We start from the raw sequence: 17,502 nt of genomic DNA, 5'->3' as shown, positions 1-17,502 counted from the left end.
TCCTGTGTTTTGTAATTATTTGTTACATAAAATTTCTTGTGCCATACTATGTTTAAAAATAAATGCTAAAATTCCTTTATAATATAAAAAGCAAGTACCTAATGTAAACAAATAAAAATTTGAAAAAAATTAAAACGAAATATTTTTTCCCCTGAAAGTTTAGGCCAAAACTTAGGTGCGCATTATACACGGCAAAATATGGTACTTCTTGCAAGTCTCAAATATGGTTTCTAAAGCACTGTTCCTGGATTGAGGCACTTTTTCCATCCTCACATAGTGCTTTCCTTGACACCGCTCCCTTGGCAGTTCTTTAGGGTTTCTTCAATTTCCCATCGCAGACTGTGTTCTCATACTGCCCCTTGCACGCTTGTACTGAAATGTTCCCTCACTCCTGACCTGCCTTCCAAGCTGCCTCCAGCTTAGTGCTCACTACAGCTCCAGCCAAAACATGCAAACTGGTCACGACAGGGTAATCTACAGTGTCCAGACAGTGACAAATAAGGCTCTTCGTGTGGCTTCTGAGAATTTTCTAGCCCCTTTTCACATGCGGATGGTGCTCTAACTCCCCATCTCTATTAGAGACACAGTGAAAGTCCACATGAGAAGTGAAAGGCAGCCGAGGAAATAGAAAAAAATAATGCTGTCAGCAGCGACGCACGTGCGGATCGGTGGCAAGGAAGGCCAAGCGGGCGGCCTGAAGCAAGACTGAGGCACAGCTGGCTCCGAGAGACCAAGGAGGCAGAGCTGAGCCCCTGAGTGCGCCTGGCACCAGAACTCCCTCCCGCAGAGTGACACGTGGAGGGGCTTTGGGCCAGGAAAGACACCAACTGGTAAGACAAGCCTCCTCTGAATTCCCATGAGCTCAGATTTATTCTTACAGGTAAATAAAAATGGAGGAAAACAAAAGGGCTTTTTGAAGTGGAAATATAGCTGGAGGAAATGAAGGACTTACCTGATTTATTTTTGCATTCAATATCATAGCCGGTGATGGGGCTATTCCCGTCAAACCCCATGGTCCATCTGAGGGTGATTGTGCGTGCTTTGACGTCCTTGATCTCAATTTCCGGCGGGTCCGGGGGCTCTGTGCAATCGACACGACACGGGGTTAGTCCACGCATGAGACGCGAGCAGGGGCGCTGAGTATGACACACACGCGCTTTGTCAGCACCCCACGCTGGAAGGTGCTTTCTACCTGGAAGCATTTTTTTTTCCTAATCACATTTTAGGGAGGAGAAATGCCACCTTCCCCAGACTGGCAATTTTCACAGCACATGCAGAGGTGGGCCAAAGCTGAAGGATTTAAATGTCATTCTTCTAGTTTGGAATCTATCATGCAAGAACTATTTAGAGTTGAGATTTCTGATGTTAAACTTCTCTTTCGTTGGGAGTGTCCAGTGTAAGGATGCCTAAAATGGAGCAGAGAAGGCAGCTGCTCCACTGCTGTGTACTCAGCAGGACTCCAAGTCATGTGACCCAGTTCCTTTAAAGACTTTGTTCCCTGTGTTTTGAGGCTGCACCCTGACATATTCATGGGCACTGCAAAATATGGCTTCCGCAGGTTCACACTTTTGCGAGAATGAGGAAGTGTTACACAGCAGGCTGTGCTCACACAGATGCGCAAGCCTGGACATTCGCTTACTGTCCTAAGACGACCATGTTTCCCCCCCTCTGCTGTCTCCTTCCTACCTTGCACTGTGAGCTGAATTATTCCACGGTCCTCCCCATAAGAATTAATAGCATGACAGGAAAAGAAGCCAGAATCTTCTCTTACTGTGGGCAAAATCTATGTGTAAAGCAGAAAGAAACCCATTTTATTCAGTAGCATAGAGTGGGAGATCAAGTAAAATGGCTTTACCTGTAAAAGTCTTCTCTCTGTTCCCACCCCTCCTCCCACCTCTGGCACACACATGCGCACGCACACACCCCTCTCAGAGCAAACCATTTCAGCACAACTGTAATGGTGCAGGTGGATAGATTCTGTGTACATTAACGATGTCAGCTGCCAGCTCCTTAAATTGGATGCATAATTTATGTAGGATGTCATGGTCAGGTTGATAGATAGTCCACATATACATGTCCCACCCCCCAAGTGAGCCTTTAAAACATCCAAAGCAACCCTGCTTTACAGAACAGATCTATAAATACTGAATAAAGCCGGTCTCGCAGCCCCCTCATTAGAGGTCGGCCCTGGAAGGACTGCAGGATTGGACCATGTGCCTAAATCAATATCAGTGTTTCAAGCCCAGGGCTGTTTATTTCTCATGTGTGTGTTGCAGCATCTCCCCCCCCCCCCCAATACTAAAGCACCACGCAGTTAACTACCAATTGTGCTAAAAACCATACAAGACTCTAATACTTTTTTCTAGCTTTTATGATTCTAAATGGACAGAATATTTTTTTTTATGTTGGATTTTTTTTCCAAACAAACAAAATATCTTTCCTTATAAAAGTTTTTGTCCCAAAGCCTGTCCAATTTTTCTTTCTATGGGAAGTTAAAACATGCACACAGCATAGGGTATCATTCCTCCAGGATTAACTGTCATTAAGAGACTATTTCTCACATTTTTTTTTTTATTACGGTTGGGTTCCCTGCCTTGTTCGTAATAATTTTACTCTTAGTAACACTTAGGATAAAGCACCGTTTTTGCAGGGCTACTCACTAATCTTGCTGTATGAAGAGGGAGAGAAATGGTGTTCCATCTATGAGCTCCAAAAGATTATTTGCTATTTATTTATCACCCACATACACCTACTTCTGTGAAAAAACAGGCTTGTTCTGCCCCTGACGTCAGACTCCAGTCTGCTGTGTTTGTCATGTTTTTACCTGCAGTGTAGAAATGACCTCCTCTCCCACCTCCTTGGTGGACACAAGGTAACGGGCCATCTCGGGGTTAATGATCCGGTCCTCTTTCTCCCAGCGGACGATGATGGGCTTCTCACCGTGGGCCATGCAACTCATTTCCTTCTTTTGCCCCTGAGTGGCCAGGGTAGTATTTGGGTAGGACGTGACCATCGCAGGAACTGCAAATCCAAAACGGACACAACTTATTGGGCCAAGCAGGGCTCTTGATGTTTCCCACCACAACACTCAGCTAAATCGTGCTGAAAGAGATGTTTCTCTGAAATAAAATGTATTCAAGAAAATGCTGAGCAAGAATCAGGATGAACGTAGAGGGGAGGGAACAGAACAATGAAACTTGACTAAGTGAGCCCTAAGCAGAAGTGGGCGAGTGGTTTCCTATTCAGAGGATGTCGCTCTCTTCCAATCCCACTGAGGGAAGACATGGGTCACAGGCACGCCCCTGGCCCTAGGACATGTTGGGAAATGATTTTACTTGCTGATTAGACTGGAAAGGGGGCGCCTATTAAAAATTATGCTCCTCCTTATGTAATCGTCTATGTTTCTAACTATCATTTCCAACTATGGAAATAAAACTTTATTAATCAACGTAGTCGGAGTCCCGATGACTGCTGACCAGTCCCTGCGATTACTTGTACATAGACATTTCCATTCCCCATAGTTGTTACAAATTTCTATAGTCACTGGGAGACCTCAGACCGACTCTTCTCCCATAAACTATGGCAGACGATCTCAGCCCCAATTCACTGAGAAAACGGGAACCTTTATTTGTGAAACATGTCACGTTACCTCTTCTGCACCTTCCACTTCACCTACAGACTTCCATTCTTGGCAACATGCTAGAGACATAAGACCTGACACCCACTCTACAGATCACCTGGAAATGCTGGACAATATATAACAAACACTTTTTAAATGCATACGAAGCTTATAAGAAAGTGAGAGAAACCCCAGGAACCAGAAACAAAAGTGGATGTTGAAAGGCCAGAGGGATTATGGTGTTGATACCTTGACTACCTGAGAGGCAGGAAGTTAAAAGTGAGAACCACAAGCCAGACGCCTCAATGGGCTCTATTTTCAGAGCAAGAATATAACAACAACAACAACAACAACAAAATCCACAATTCCAAAGGGAGAAGCAGACTGCCGTGGCTTCTGTTATGAATGAAGAAAAGAAATGTTTCTCCCGTGAATTTGTAGCTGCTCTGACTCTACATCGGTTTGGAGTTGAATTTATGCTAAAGGATTAATATGACGGTGACCTTAGTTTGGTGATGGGCCTGAGGAATCCAGCACAAGCAAACACGTATGCAGACTAGATGGATGCACCCTCCATCCATACCCGCTGGAATTCTCCCACATAAACGTCTGCTGTACCTGAGCTCTCAAACCAAAAGTATAAAACACAAGAAAACAATGCACCATAATTGAGAATCAGCCTCCCACAGACTTCACATGCTGGAATGACTGGATACAGACCCTACAATATTTATACATAAAATGTTTAAAGATATTTTAGAAACGCGACAAAGAAACAAGAGGTTATCAAAAAGGACCAGGAAGATTTGAAAAATAACCAAAACAAGTCTGTATTTCTACCTGCTTTTTGCCTCATTTTTCCAATCTTGGAAATAAAAATCCTCCCTCATTTCGAAGGTTAGAGTGGTGCTCTTTAATCTGCACCTCACAAGCCCTCCGATGCCTCCTGGGCACCTGACCACGGACACACAATGCTTTCTTCTAAGGCCGGCATGTACTACTCAGTCGTGTCTCCCCCTATGGCCTACCACAGTGGTTTGAGACACATCCCAAGCCATCCGTAGGCTGGACACCCATGGCAATCACACTTGGAAGTTTCTCTACAGTGAGCAGGCATGTGGCAGGCACAACCAGATGTGGACTGGACAAACTGGGCACTGAGTAAAAATCCCTGAGTCTCACATTTTCCAGTAAGTTACCTACAACTGTGGTGAGACTTCTCTTCCAGCATATCTGAGAAGCAGTGAAACTGGCTCCACCATCCCCCAACCCGATCCATCCCTTCCTCTAGCCTATTTAAGCAAATTTTAACAAAATTTTAGTTTTCATTAATACCTTTCTTGTGGTATAATTTATATACCATAAAAGTCACTTCTTTTAAGTGTACAGTTGAATGGGTTGTGGTATTGTCTTCGTTTCCTAGGGTGGCTATTATAAATTACCATAAGCTAGGTGGCTTACAACAACCGAAATGTATTCTCTCACAGTTCTAGAGCCCGCAAGTCCCAAACCAAGGTGACAGCAGGGCCATGCTCCCTCTGAGAGCTCTAAGGAAGAATCTCTCCTTGCCTCTTCCAGCTCCTGGTGGCCCGAGGCCTTCCTGGGCTAGTGGCAGCATCTGTCCACTCTCTTCCCCCACCTGCACATTGAGTACATCCTTAAGTGTTTGTCTTCACATGGATTTCTCACAAGGACACCAGTCGTTGGACTTGGAACCCACCCCAACGCAGTGTGATGTCGTCTTAACTAATTATATCTGCAGACTTTATTTCCACATAAGGTCATATTCTGAGGTTCCTGGTGAATATGAACTTTTGGGGGGCACTATTCAACCCAATCCAAGTATATGTTCATTACCCAACTCACACACACACACACACACACACACACACACACACACACACACACACTTACAACCCAGTACAGCTATGTAGAATTTTTAATCATCACCATGTCAAATTTTAGAGCATTTACATTACCCAAAAAAGTTTCCTCCTGTCCATAGTCACTTTCCTTTCCCACTCCCAGAACTAGGCAAACACTAACGGATAGTCTGTACCTCTAGATTTGTTTTTTCTGGACATTTCCTATAAATGGGATTCTACGGTATGTTTTCTTTTGTGTCTAGCTTTCTGGTGTTTTTTTCACTGAGGAGGTTTTCAAGGTTCATCCATATTACAGTGTATCCTTTCAGTTGTGAAATAATGGTCCATTGCATGTATGTATATACTGCATTTTGTTTATTCATTCACCAGTTGATGCACATTTAAGTTGTTTCCAATTTTGGATTTGATGAATGACGCTACTGTAAACACTCATGTCCCGGTTGTTGTGTGGACATATGTTACCATTTTTTTTTTCTGGGTATGTTCCTAGGAGTGGATGTGCCAGGTCGCAAGGCAATGCTGTGTTTAACATTTGAAAACACTGCCACACTGTTTTCCCAAGTGGTGTCACCATTTTGCAATCTCTGTGGAAGAAGTTTGAGCACAGAAGAGAAAGGGGGAGGGGCTTATAAGATTCAGAGTTTATGGTGAGGGGATAGGAATGTTCCCCTTCGACCATGGACAGGTCTAGCTATAAGAAAGTGAGCTGGCATCTTCCTCTCCAGCTTGATGCTTACTGGCTGTGGAAACCATGCCGCCGAGCTTCCACTACAGGGGAGCTGAGGGTGGGGAGGAAGGGTCCGGGAGGGATTGACACGTGCCACCTTGGAGGATGAAGCAAACCCAGGGACCAGAGCTGCTCCTCCTCTGAGATCACGAAGGTGGGAGGTTTCTCATGCCAGCCTGTGTAGCAGCATGAGAGGGTTCTACTGGGCTGTGCACCTGGAACAGAAGTCCCTTCCCTCAGTACTCCACCTCAGTGTCGCCGTGGGGAGACAATGGCCCCATTAACTGGTCCAGACAGCCACCAACTGTGGGGCCCTGCCCAGAGAGGAGGCTGGATATGCACACCACCCTCTCCAAGAGCACCTTCTGCAGCCAAGGAGGCCAGGGTGAAGTTCCGGGAGGAGCGGGGAGCAGAGTGGACCACTCCTCCCCATCTCTCTCCTCACTTGTGGATACTTCCACCTTCAACTCTGCACTGTTGACCATCAAAGGGTTCTGGATGCTCCAGAGCTCCTTTGAGCAGAGTGTGTGCAACTTGGACGTCTTGTGTGTGGATGGAGAACTGAAGGCGAACGCTCACACCTTGACCAAGGGGGAACTGCACAGGCGCATTGGATATCTGCACCGTGGGCAGCGGGTCATGCCTGCTCTGTTGCACAAGCCTTGCTTGGGAGCCCAGCCTGCCCTGTGCACTGTGATGCATGCTCATGGTGCTGGGGACCACTCTCCTGAATGCAGGGATGGGGAGAGGCCAGGCCAATCTGCAAGGTTCTTCCGACATGTCTCCTTATCACTTTTCCTTTAAACATAGAGAGAATTTTCTTTACTGTGGCATCGTCTCAGTAAACCTCAACCATAGGGAATATATTTATGAGAAAAATGAAGCAATCATAAATTGTGTCTAAAGAGAATCCCAAAATATCACTAAAATACCTGTACAAAATGCAAACATTTCAGCAGTAGGAGAAAGCCGCAGACACTCTCTTAGAGTCTCTTCATGTTCATAAGCAGGGCAGATAAGTTGCTTAGATTACTTTCTGCCCACAGCAGATTAACACCAACCCTTAGCAAGCAGGGAAGGCTGCCAGAAGTGTGGACACCAACAAAAGCGAAAGAATGAAAGAGCTGATATGAGAGAAGAGAATGGCACTGAGGAGGCATGAACCTCAAAAAGCGTGGTGACGTGGGACCACCTAGGTCCAGCAAACATGGTGTCCCCCCCCTGCAGTCAGGCCCTCTCACCCCTGAGTGTTTCAGGGCACCGCAGGAGACCCCAATCGTGGGTGTTCAAAAATGATCCTCAGCCATTGAGGAAACGTTAAATTGGTTTGGTGTGGTGTGTTTAATTAGACATAGAATTATTTACAATACTTAAGATTTCTTTCCAGAATGACTAACAAAAAATTTTCAGTGTCCAAGAGGGTAGAAGAAGTTGGTTCTGGAGACATTTCACTCATGTAATGATGCTGGACGAACTCAGCATCTCTCTGGAAGCATCCTTAAATGCCTTCTCCTTAAAAATGTACCAGAAAGGAAGGTGGCAGTGTCATTTTTCCTGTGAAGGATTTGGAGAATCAGGGATGTCTATTGAACACTGACATGGCAAGCAGTAGGACTGCTCTTGGAAGAATGTCTTTAGGACGGGGTATTATTATAGCATCTCAATAATGTAAGCCAAGGTAATTTTTCCTAGTTAAAACAATAATTGTTTATGATAATTGCCAACTCCATATTTGCATACGTTATAAAATTACTTACAAATTTAAAATACGATTGAGACGTTAGTTTAAAAAAAAAACAAATCTGTTTCCAGGAGGCAAATTATTTGAGTATCTCTCAAGATGCTTTGTTTTGTTTGTGCAATTACTTACTCTTTTAAAGACAGGAATTGGTTTCCTATAGTAAGATTCGTTGGATAAAACTGAAGGCCAAAATGTGGAGGAAAATGGGAAAATTAATTAAAGTATCCAAGAACAAATAGGACAGTCTCTGTTCTGTCTAGCCCACAACTGACAATTTATTGCAGAAGAAGACACTTAGGTAGCACAGTATTTCTGTTTTCACTTGAATTATGTTTGTGTTTGGATTTATTTTGCTTTTAAGGCAAGGAGCCCTCTGTTGCTTTGCCTCTGGGGGCGGGGGGCTGGGGGCCTAGGGGTTGTGGCAATGGTTATGGAGCTGGCTCTAACTGATGTTGAAATGTGGGAATGTCTGGGGATGAGACAGTGAGCCAAGGTGTACAGGTGGGGAGACATGAAAAGCTGCCTGTTGGTTCCTGCATTTTAGACCTGATGGAGGGTCGAGACTGCACCAGGAATGGCCAGGGCTGCAGGGAACTGGGGTTCTGGGTGGGCTAGTCTGGGATCTCAGGCAGATGTGGGATTTAGATGTTAATGAGTCAGCTCTTATCCACTTCTGTAGATGCTATGCATTAGGGCGTGGTTTATTGTTTTGCTGATTACCAAATTTAAGAAAGAGATGGAGAAAAGTTAATCATGAAGACTAAAGGTCTGAAGCCATTACATTGTACGTAGCCCGAAATATTGAGAAAGTATTCTTCTAATATGAAAGATTCAGCAAAGAAGTCTGATTCCTCTGATTCAGCAAAGAAGTCACTCAGTGCCATTGACAAATGAATGGAGTTCCCATGTAGGTCTTTGCTGTTTTGCTTCCATCTTATTAGTTACTATGAACAAAAGTACTAACTAAACTTCGTGTTGGAACTGCACTGGCTCATCTGCTGGAAATGCAGGGTGTGCAGGGGGCTGCAGACACAGAGTTCATTGAAAAGCAATGAAAGCATTTTGTGAGAATGAACTGTGATACCTAGTATTACATATTTTATGATTATTCATAAGTTTTTTGAGATCTGACAGTGAAACATTTACAGTAGTCCCTCCTTATCCACTGGACCCCAGTGGATGCCTAAAACCATGGATAATATCAAAGCCTATGTATACTCTTTTTTCCTATACATACAGACTTATGATAAAGTTTGATTTATAAATTAAGCATAATAAGAGACTAACAATAATAACTAATAAAAACAGAACAATTATAATAATACCCTGTAATAAAAGTTACGTGAATGTGATTTCTCTCTCTCTGTGATAACTGATCTTATAACCAGACGGATATTGAGTGAGTAACGAGTGACATAGCAAGGATATGCTTGTCAAAGGGATAATTCACATCCTAGGCTGGACGGAGTGGGCTGGTGTGAGATTTGACCATGCTACTCAGAATGACGGAACATTTGAAACTTATGAGTTGTTAATTTCTGGAATTTTCTATTTAATATTTTTGGACAGTGGTTGACAGCAGGTAACTGAAACCACAGAAAGGAAAAGCATGGATCAGGAACAGCTATTATACTAACATACCACCGTATACATGCAGAAGAATTTGCAGACTAGAAATACACAGCAACGTCACAAAGGAAGTGAGGTCCCAGCCGCCAAAACAGGTAGGTAGGACATGCCCCACGCCTTTTGCTTCCATGTGGAGGGATCTTCTATTCAAGCAACACTCCTGTCCTCTCTCTTGAATGGAGGGACAGTGGCTTATCTGACCTGGGAGTTGGGGAGGAACTGCCCAGCCCAGCGTGGCCCAGTCCTTTCTGGTTATCTGTTGGCAGAGGAGATGTGTCTGATCTGCAAACTTCTGGTAGTGAAAGGGGGTGTGGCCGAGTAAAAGGAAGTTTGTGTCTCCAGCCTTGTCAGGAACTCGGTGGGTAAGTCTCCCTAATTCTAGACTGTAAGATTTGAAAACCCACCTACTCCAGAAAGCTAATATCAAACTACCCTACTCCTGTGTCTAACCTTCGCTTGATTCTGAATTCAGGAGTATTACTTATTGGGCCCTCTTAAACTCTAACAATAGGTATGGACTATTGACCTTGAGCACAGATTTCCAGTTGCCACCCCAAGCCCATTTTTCCTTTCTTTACCAAGTTTGTAACAGGAGACATTATACAAAAATATGCCTGAATAAAAGAATGTATTTATGAGCCTTCCTTATAGCTAGGTGTTGCCGTATGACTGAGCTTTAGATGACTAATATGCCACCAAAATGGGCATATTAGTTCTGGTTAATAAGTTTTGCATTTGGTCAGAAATATTCTGGCAAGCCCATGTCCTCTGGTGGTCCCGCCCAAGTATTTTCAGCCCTTTAAAGGAGTGGTCAAAGGATTTAAAAAAGAAGAAGAAGAAAAAGGGTCATTATCATGGCTCTTTGCAATGCTAATGTCAGAAGATACAACCTTTTCACTTGCCACAGTCGTGGACACCGAGAGAAGACAACATGTCAGCAGGGCAGTGCTTTGCACACATTTCTGAAGGAAAACAAACAGATGAGGTGATTTACCAGGACCGGCACCAAGGACAGGCGGTGGGCAAACCCCGTGAGCAGAAGCAGAGGAAATCCAGACCAAAAGAGCTTTGTTCACAGATTGTGTGCTGGTGCATTTCTCCTGCAAAACTGCCCCTGAAGGTGGGTGCTGTTTCGCTTTGTTATGTAACAGCGTATAAATTTCCTCCATAAACCACGATACCATCTAAGAGCGCCTTCGTGTTCAGCAAGTCTGCATTCATATGGTATGAGGGAGCCTCATGCGACCTACTTCTTGCAGCATAAAGATGCAGTGGGGCGGCTGTCACCAGCCAGAGGAAGCTGATATGCACATCGTGACCCAACCCTGCAGTCCAGTGACATTACCTATTTAGCTTGAAATCAGACACGGTGTGAGGATTTACACCACCGACACCGGCAAACTCTAGAAATCAGGGCTTTCTTCCCTTCCTCCATCCCCAACAGAACCCTACATCAGAGGGTATATCACTACATTAAGAATTTGAAAGGGTGTTTCCATCATGCCAGAGGCGCTGAGGAGTTGGTGAGTTTACCTACGAGCGATAACTGACCTTATTCATAACAGTAAGCCCAACAAATATGAAGAGCACATCGCTGTATCTTTGCACAGGTTTCAGCAATAAATTAATACAGACATTGATTTTTCAACATAAGAACATAAAGAGAATGACAATTTATATTAACCAATCACTAATATTAAAGATTAGTTCCAAGCTTTACTCTTCTTTCTAATGTCTCTACCAATAATACAAAACTGATCCAAATACATTTTTATTTTTTTCTCTCCCCAGTTCTGCTGAGAATACCACTGAAAAAGAAACAAAAGGAAATTCAAGGATCCTGGATAGACAAGCTGCCTGTCATGCGCATCCAGTTGAATATCTTGATTTTACAGAGAAGACAAGAGAAAACCAGAGAAGATGAATGAGCATCAGAGGCCCAGATACAAGAGTCAACCAGGATGTGACTTGAATGACTTTTATCCTAAAACTAACATTATCGTCATCAATAACAACTCCATCATAGAGAGTGGCCCACCTTCCAGATACCCAGGACTTCCCATGTTTGAGCAGGAAAGTCCTGCATTCTGGGAAGTCTTTCAGTCCTTCCATGTGGTCAGAACAGAGGTGGGAGAGGAGGGTGTGGGGCCACGAACAAAGCAACAAGGCTGGATGACACTCGAGCTGGACAACAGAGGCAGGGACACCAGGGTTTCCAGCTGGGAGGGCCAAGGAGAGAGATGTTCTGACACAGAAACACATAAACACATTAAACTACTTTTTCAACTACTTTTTTTTTTTTTTTTTTTTTTTTTTTTTTTTTTTTTTTTTTTACATATCCCGCAATGTTTGACTATGAAGAAATTTCAAACACACATAAAGTTGAACAGCCATATATCCACTGCCTGGATTCCACAATGAATATTTCATGCACAGATTGGAATCAAAATTTATTTTTGCTGTTATGTTATCCGTCGATAAAAATTTACTGAATACTTAATTTTCATTATTCTATTTTAAAATAGACTTAGGCGGAAACATGAATCAGTGAGTATCTCAGATATCAGGCACTAAGATGGCTGCCCTATTCCTGAATTCTGCTGCTTAGGGTAGAGACCCACTGGAAGTGCTGGACTCTGGACTCTGCAGATGTGACTTGGGGTCTGGTGGCCTTGGGTTAGAGCAGGGCCCCTCTCACACATGGAGGAGCCGAGAAATGAGACTAGGAGCAAGGAGTCTAGGCTCCATCCTCATGCTATCCAGGGTCGTGCTGCCATGAGTGGGCAAGACTGTTGGCTGCCCTGGGCCTCGATTTCTCATCTGACTCATAGGTGAGCTGGGGTGGGGCTCAGGGATAGATTTATGTAAAGCTCTCCAGTTGACCCTACTATACAACGTGGGTCAAAACTAGTCAAAAGGATGCTCCCCAAGGCCTTTTGTAGCTCTAAATCTCCTCTCCTTTCCACATGTCTTTCTTCTTCCCACTTTCCTCGTCCCCTCCTTCCTTTTAATGGGATAGAAATTCTGGCCATAGAAATGACCCAAGACATATTAATAAGTACCATTTAAGTGGATCCCAAATTATGCTATAAATATGCATGAGAGATGTAGAAATAACATTTCTAGCAGATTCATTGCATTTAAAGTCATTTCAGCAGATGTCTACGCAGATGATCAAAGAGAAGCAGGCACCAAACACCTATCTTGAAAGGGAAATAAATTAAGATTAGACTATAAGAGAATTTTAGGATTCATTTAATACTTGATATCTTGTCCTCTTTCTACTTTATTTATAAATAAGGCAACAGAACTGGAGGGTTTAAACCTGGCTAAACTAGAACATAGTCCCTCTATGCCCTTCTCCTAACCTTAATCAAAAGCTCTCTTTCATCTAGTAAGATTTTCAAAGCATCGCCATCACCACAAAAGTAATGCCGTAAAGCTATCTTCTTTAATCCCTGGGATAATAAGCATCTCCCTCTCCTTTCATCCCCTATCCTTTCCCTTCCCTTCCCTTTCTTCCTCCAGGGTCTAGGGAAGCTAAGTGGGTCTAAGCTAAGACACGCGCAGTAAATGATACATCTGTGCTTCTGTATCCTTTCGGGTTTCAGATACTTTACATGTGAGATCCCACAGCAGCATACATGTTCTCAGCAGAGAAGGGGAAGTCTTAGCCATTGACTCATATTAAAGTAGGATCCGGGCAGTAAGTAATTAGCCTAACACCATGCAATGAATAAATGGAAGATAGAAGGAGAACCCAGGTCTTCTGAATCCAAGTGCAAAGCCTCTGTGCCTACCCATAGAGGAGGACCCGAGGTGGCCCCCAGGACACAGAACCTATGGCCACAGGGACCCCAGGGCAGCCAGAGCTTCTTCGGGAGCCCCTCCAACAAGGGCGGACTTCATTCAGGGAGACTCCCCATGATGTCTCTGACAGCTCCATTTCCTCAACCGCAAAATAAGCATCCCAACATGCCTCCTGCAAGCCCAGTGCATACTTGAGATGTGATGCTGGCAGGACTGGCTACAAGACTTGTAGGACCCAGAGGAAAATGAAAATGTGGGGCTGGGAGGGGCCAATCTCTCGGGCAAGGCTTGGGCATGACTAGCCACAGTCTTGAAGACAGACCAGGGCGCCAGTGACCTCCTCTGTCTCTAATGCCGTGACAACAGAAGGTCATGCATACAAAGGCGGACCCTAAGGGGAGTAGCAGTTCGTCCCCTTATTAATATAGTGTAACCCACCACCATTAGCCTTCTTATAACGTCTGTTCCTCTCCTCACCTCACCTGGGGGCCATCAAGGAACCCACAGTTGCATTTCCCAATCACAGGAAACCTATGTTTTCAGAACACCTAACATAAAACTTACCATTTTAACCACTTTTAAGTGTACTGTTCAGTGGCATTCAGTGTGCTCACATCACGTGCAATCTTCTCTACCATCCTCTTCTAGAATGTTTTCATCTTCCCCACCTCAAACTCTGCACCCATTAAACACTCACTGCCCGTTCCCTGCCCCCCCCAGCGCCTGGCATCCCCCATCCACTTTCTATCTCTATGAATTTGACCGCCCTAGGGCCTCATACCAGCGGGATCATTCAGTACTTGTCCTTTTGTGACTGGTTTATTTCACTCGGCATAATGCATTCAAGGTTCATCCATGTTATAGGGTGTGTCGGAATTTTATTCCTTTTTAAGCCTGAATAGAGGCTATTGTGTGTATATGCTGCATTTTGTTTATCCATTTATCCATCGATGGACACTTGGGTTGCTTCCCTGTTTTGACTGTTGCGACTAATGCTTCTATGATGGTTGGTGTACAAAGCATCCTTCCTGAAAACCTCTGTAGCACTTTGCTAGTGAAATGGTTTCCAAACCTGTGCCTGTTTCTTCTCAAGGCCTTCAAAGGCCGCTTGGCTGTTTCTCCATTTGGGGTCTCTGCCTCTCAGCTTCATCTCCATTTTCTCATCTGTAAGAACAATGAGACCTGCAGCCTCCCAGGGGTTGTGATGAGAATTAATGAGATTATGTGAGTGGAACCCACTGAGTGTGTCGGAAGAAAGCCCCCGCAGAAACACAAAGTGCCATTATCACTGCTGCGGAATCAAAAATTCCTCCTGTCCAAATACTTATTGTTCATAAAAGTTTTAGCGAGTCAGGCTGCCTACTGGGCAGCTCTAATCCCCATAAAGAAAATGATTTCTCCAGCCAGGAATTAATAAGTTCTTAGCACACACTAAAATATCTTCTCGGCTGGGCCATTATGCTTACATAATGAAGTTACTTTGATTATAACCATTAATCAAATATGTTTTTCCAAGCTACAGTGGGCTGAATTTGATGTTAAACTTTAACAAGACTGACACCATCTCCACTTCCTGGCAGCTTTGTCAGAGCCTCGTGGCCTGATTAACTGTGTCAGCGTAAAGACGGAGACCATTTAATGGGTTTTATACAATATTCACTCTGAACTTGTTTCAAAGAACATTATTGGAAGAAACTTGATTTATTTTGCATGACAAGTATGAATATTAACCCAAAGCTACCAAAAACAGTATTTTCTCTAATTCCCATAGAGATGGGCAGGTCATCATCCTCTCTCTCTCTCTCTCTCTCTTCTCTCTCTTTCTGTTTCCTGTCTGGTCATGTACATAGATAATACATTTTGCCTAAAAAGAAAACCTCCTAATAATTACATAGAAATAAAAAAGAAAATATTAAGTAGACTTTGATTTCCTACCCATAGTGATAGTAAAAAATAAATTTAAAAAACGTAAGAATATACAACATGTCATCATGAAAAAAACGGATGAGGTCCAGAATATTAATTAGAAACAAATAATTGGCAGTGGATTAGCCATCCCTCAGTGTTATCCCCAGTGACCCTCGAATCCTGGTATACTAACCATTCTATAGCCGCCTCCCACATTTTACTGGAGTTGTGGGTTTATGTGACCAATGGAATATGGCAGAAGTGGTGGAAACCACTCTGAGATTAGATTATTATGAAAGGACTGCAGCTTCCATCTTGGGCACTGGAGCTCTCTCTCTCTCTCTCTCTCTCTCTCTCTCTCTCTCTCTCTCTCTGATGACTGGCTCCAGAGAAGCCTACCATCGTGTCACCAGGACAACCAGGTGGCCCATGGAGAGGACCCTGGGGAATGCAGAGTAAGGCCAACAGCCTATGAGGATCCAAGGAGCTTGGGTATGGATTTTCCCCGTACAGCCTTCCCCCTTCTAAAGTCTTCCGGTGCAGTTCTTAGAAGCTAAGAGGTTTCCATGGACACAGAACCAGCAGTTTCCAGTGGCTTGGGGATGGATATACAGAATACCGTGTTTCCCCCAAAATAAGACCTAACCGGAAAACAAGCCCTAGCATGATTTTTCAGGAGGACATCCCCTGAACATAAGCCCTAATGTGTCTTTTGGAGGAAAACTTAATATAAGACCCAGTTTTGTTTTCGGGGAAACACGGTAGTTAGATCCAAAGCCATGTCCTAACTTTTGAGCAGGAGCTTTACACACAGCTGTTTATGACGGAGAAGCAAAGAGAGAGAAGATAAAGCACATCCCATTGCCGCATGGTGGTGACAAATCTCACACTCTGCTGACACCATTGCCTGTGGCTCCCTGCCACTCAGGGCAATGTCTCCGAGCCTCAGTGCTCAAGCCACCTCCTCTTTAGGGCATTCTAGGTGCTTCCTCCACCTAAAGAGTCTTAGCCACAGTGCGGCAGTGCCCAGGAGTTTCAGCCTGCCTTTGTCTCTGCGATCCCTACTATACTTTTAATTTCCGACATTTCATCTTTTCCTTGAAGCCATTCTGAACACTTGGTCTTCATCCTGTGCCAGTAGCTATTCCTAGAGCAGCCTCTCCATTTGGCCACCGATAATATGCTCCCATTTCCTTGCATACAATGCATATGCGTTTCTGTTAATTTGGTTATCTGGATGTGGTGATAATGTTTGGTTTATTTATCATTTTTCCCTGAATGTCTTTATTATTTGACTATGCTAGCATCGAGGACACAAAAAGTCCTTTTAAAGATATCCGGTGTAATACTGATGATGATAATTATTGCTAATATGTATTAAGCTCAATGTCGAGAACTTTATTAGCTTTTAATCTTTAGAGCAACCCTAGGAGGTAGGTACTATTATTACCCTTATTCCAGGAGGGCAGAAATTGAGGTACAGGAAGACTGAATTCAAAGTCAATGGTTTTAAGTGGTGGAACCAGAAAATGGGGCAGCGTATAGTTTTTCCACCTGGGTATGCATCCATGAACAACAGAGGGGAGTCTTGCTTGTTTGTGAATGTATATGCAATCTGATCACGCTCTCTGTATTTTTTTGTGTCTAACTTCTTTTATTCTGTTTTATGTTTGTGTGGTATCTGCTATATGACTGCAGGTCTCTTCATTGCTGTATAATATTTCTTTGTATGACTATTCCATGGTTTCTTTATTTGTGAGGTTTCAGGCTTTGACCATTGCAAACAATGCAACTACAACATATTTGTACGTGAACCCTGGACACTTACAAATGAATTTCTCTAGAGAGCGTATAGAAGAGTGAAAATTCTACTCAACACCTATGTATATCTTTATGTTTATGAGGCCATGCCAAACAGCTCTCAACAATAGTTATACATGTTTGTGATCTTACCAGCAATCTTTGTTATTAATCTGTCTACAACAGTGGTTCTTTGAGAGGGGTCCCTGCACCAGCAGAAGCATCATCTGGGAACTTGTTAGAAACGCAAATTCTGGGGCCAGTAATCTGTTTCAACAAGCTGTCCAGGTGAGGACCAGCACTTTAGAGCTGGCCTTTGCATCGGCCCTCCCATCGCCTTCCCAAGTCACCCGAGAGCCTTCCTTTAGTGTCCTGTAAGGGT

The 17,502-nt window shown here is 43.7% G+C and overlaps 1 protein-coding gene across 2 annotated transcripts in view; it reads right to left on the bottom strand.

Annotated features, from left to right (window-relative positions):
* The window catches only part of DSCAM (DS cell adhesion molecule), a 639,055-nt gene that overhangs the window by 130,636 nt on the left and 490,917 nt on the right, over positions 1 to 17,502 (bottom strand). For both annotated transcript variants that reach the window (XM_019745768.3, XM_019745769.3), the window contains exons 12-14: positions 2,825 to 3,021; positions 1,687 to 1,783; positions 953 to 1,081 (exon numbers count right to left, since the gene is read on the bottom strand). In XM_019745768.3, coding sequence (XP_019601327.3) covers positions 953 to 1,081; positions 1,687 to 1,783; positions 2,825 to 3,021 — 423 coding nt within the window. The remainder of the gene's footprint in view (positions 1 to 952; positions 1,082 to 1,686; positions 1,784 to 2,824; positions 3,022 to 17,502) is intronic.

This window comes from Rhinolophus sinicus, chromosome 17 (genome assembly GCF_057876585.1).
Source record: "Rhinolophus sinicus isolate RSI-liver-muscle chromosome 17, RSI-T2T, whole genome shotgun sequence".
Lineage (NCBI taxonomy): Eukaryota > Metazoa > Chordata > Mammalia > Chiroptera > Rhinolophidae > Rhinolophus > Rhinolophus sinicus.
Note: the sequence above shows the minus strand (reverse complement) of the source record. Positions and strands in the feature narration are given on the sequence as shown.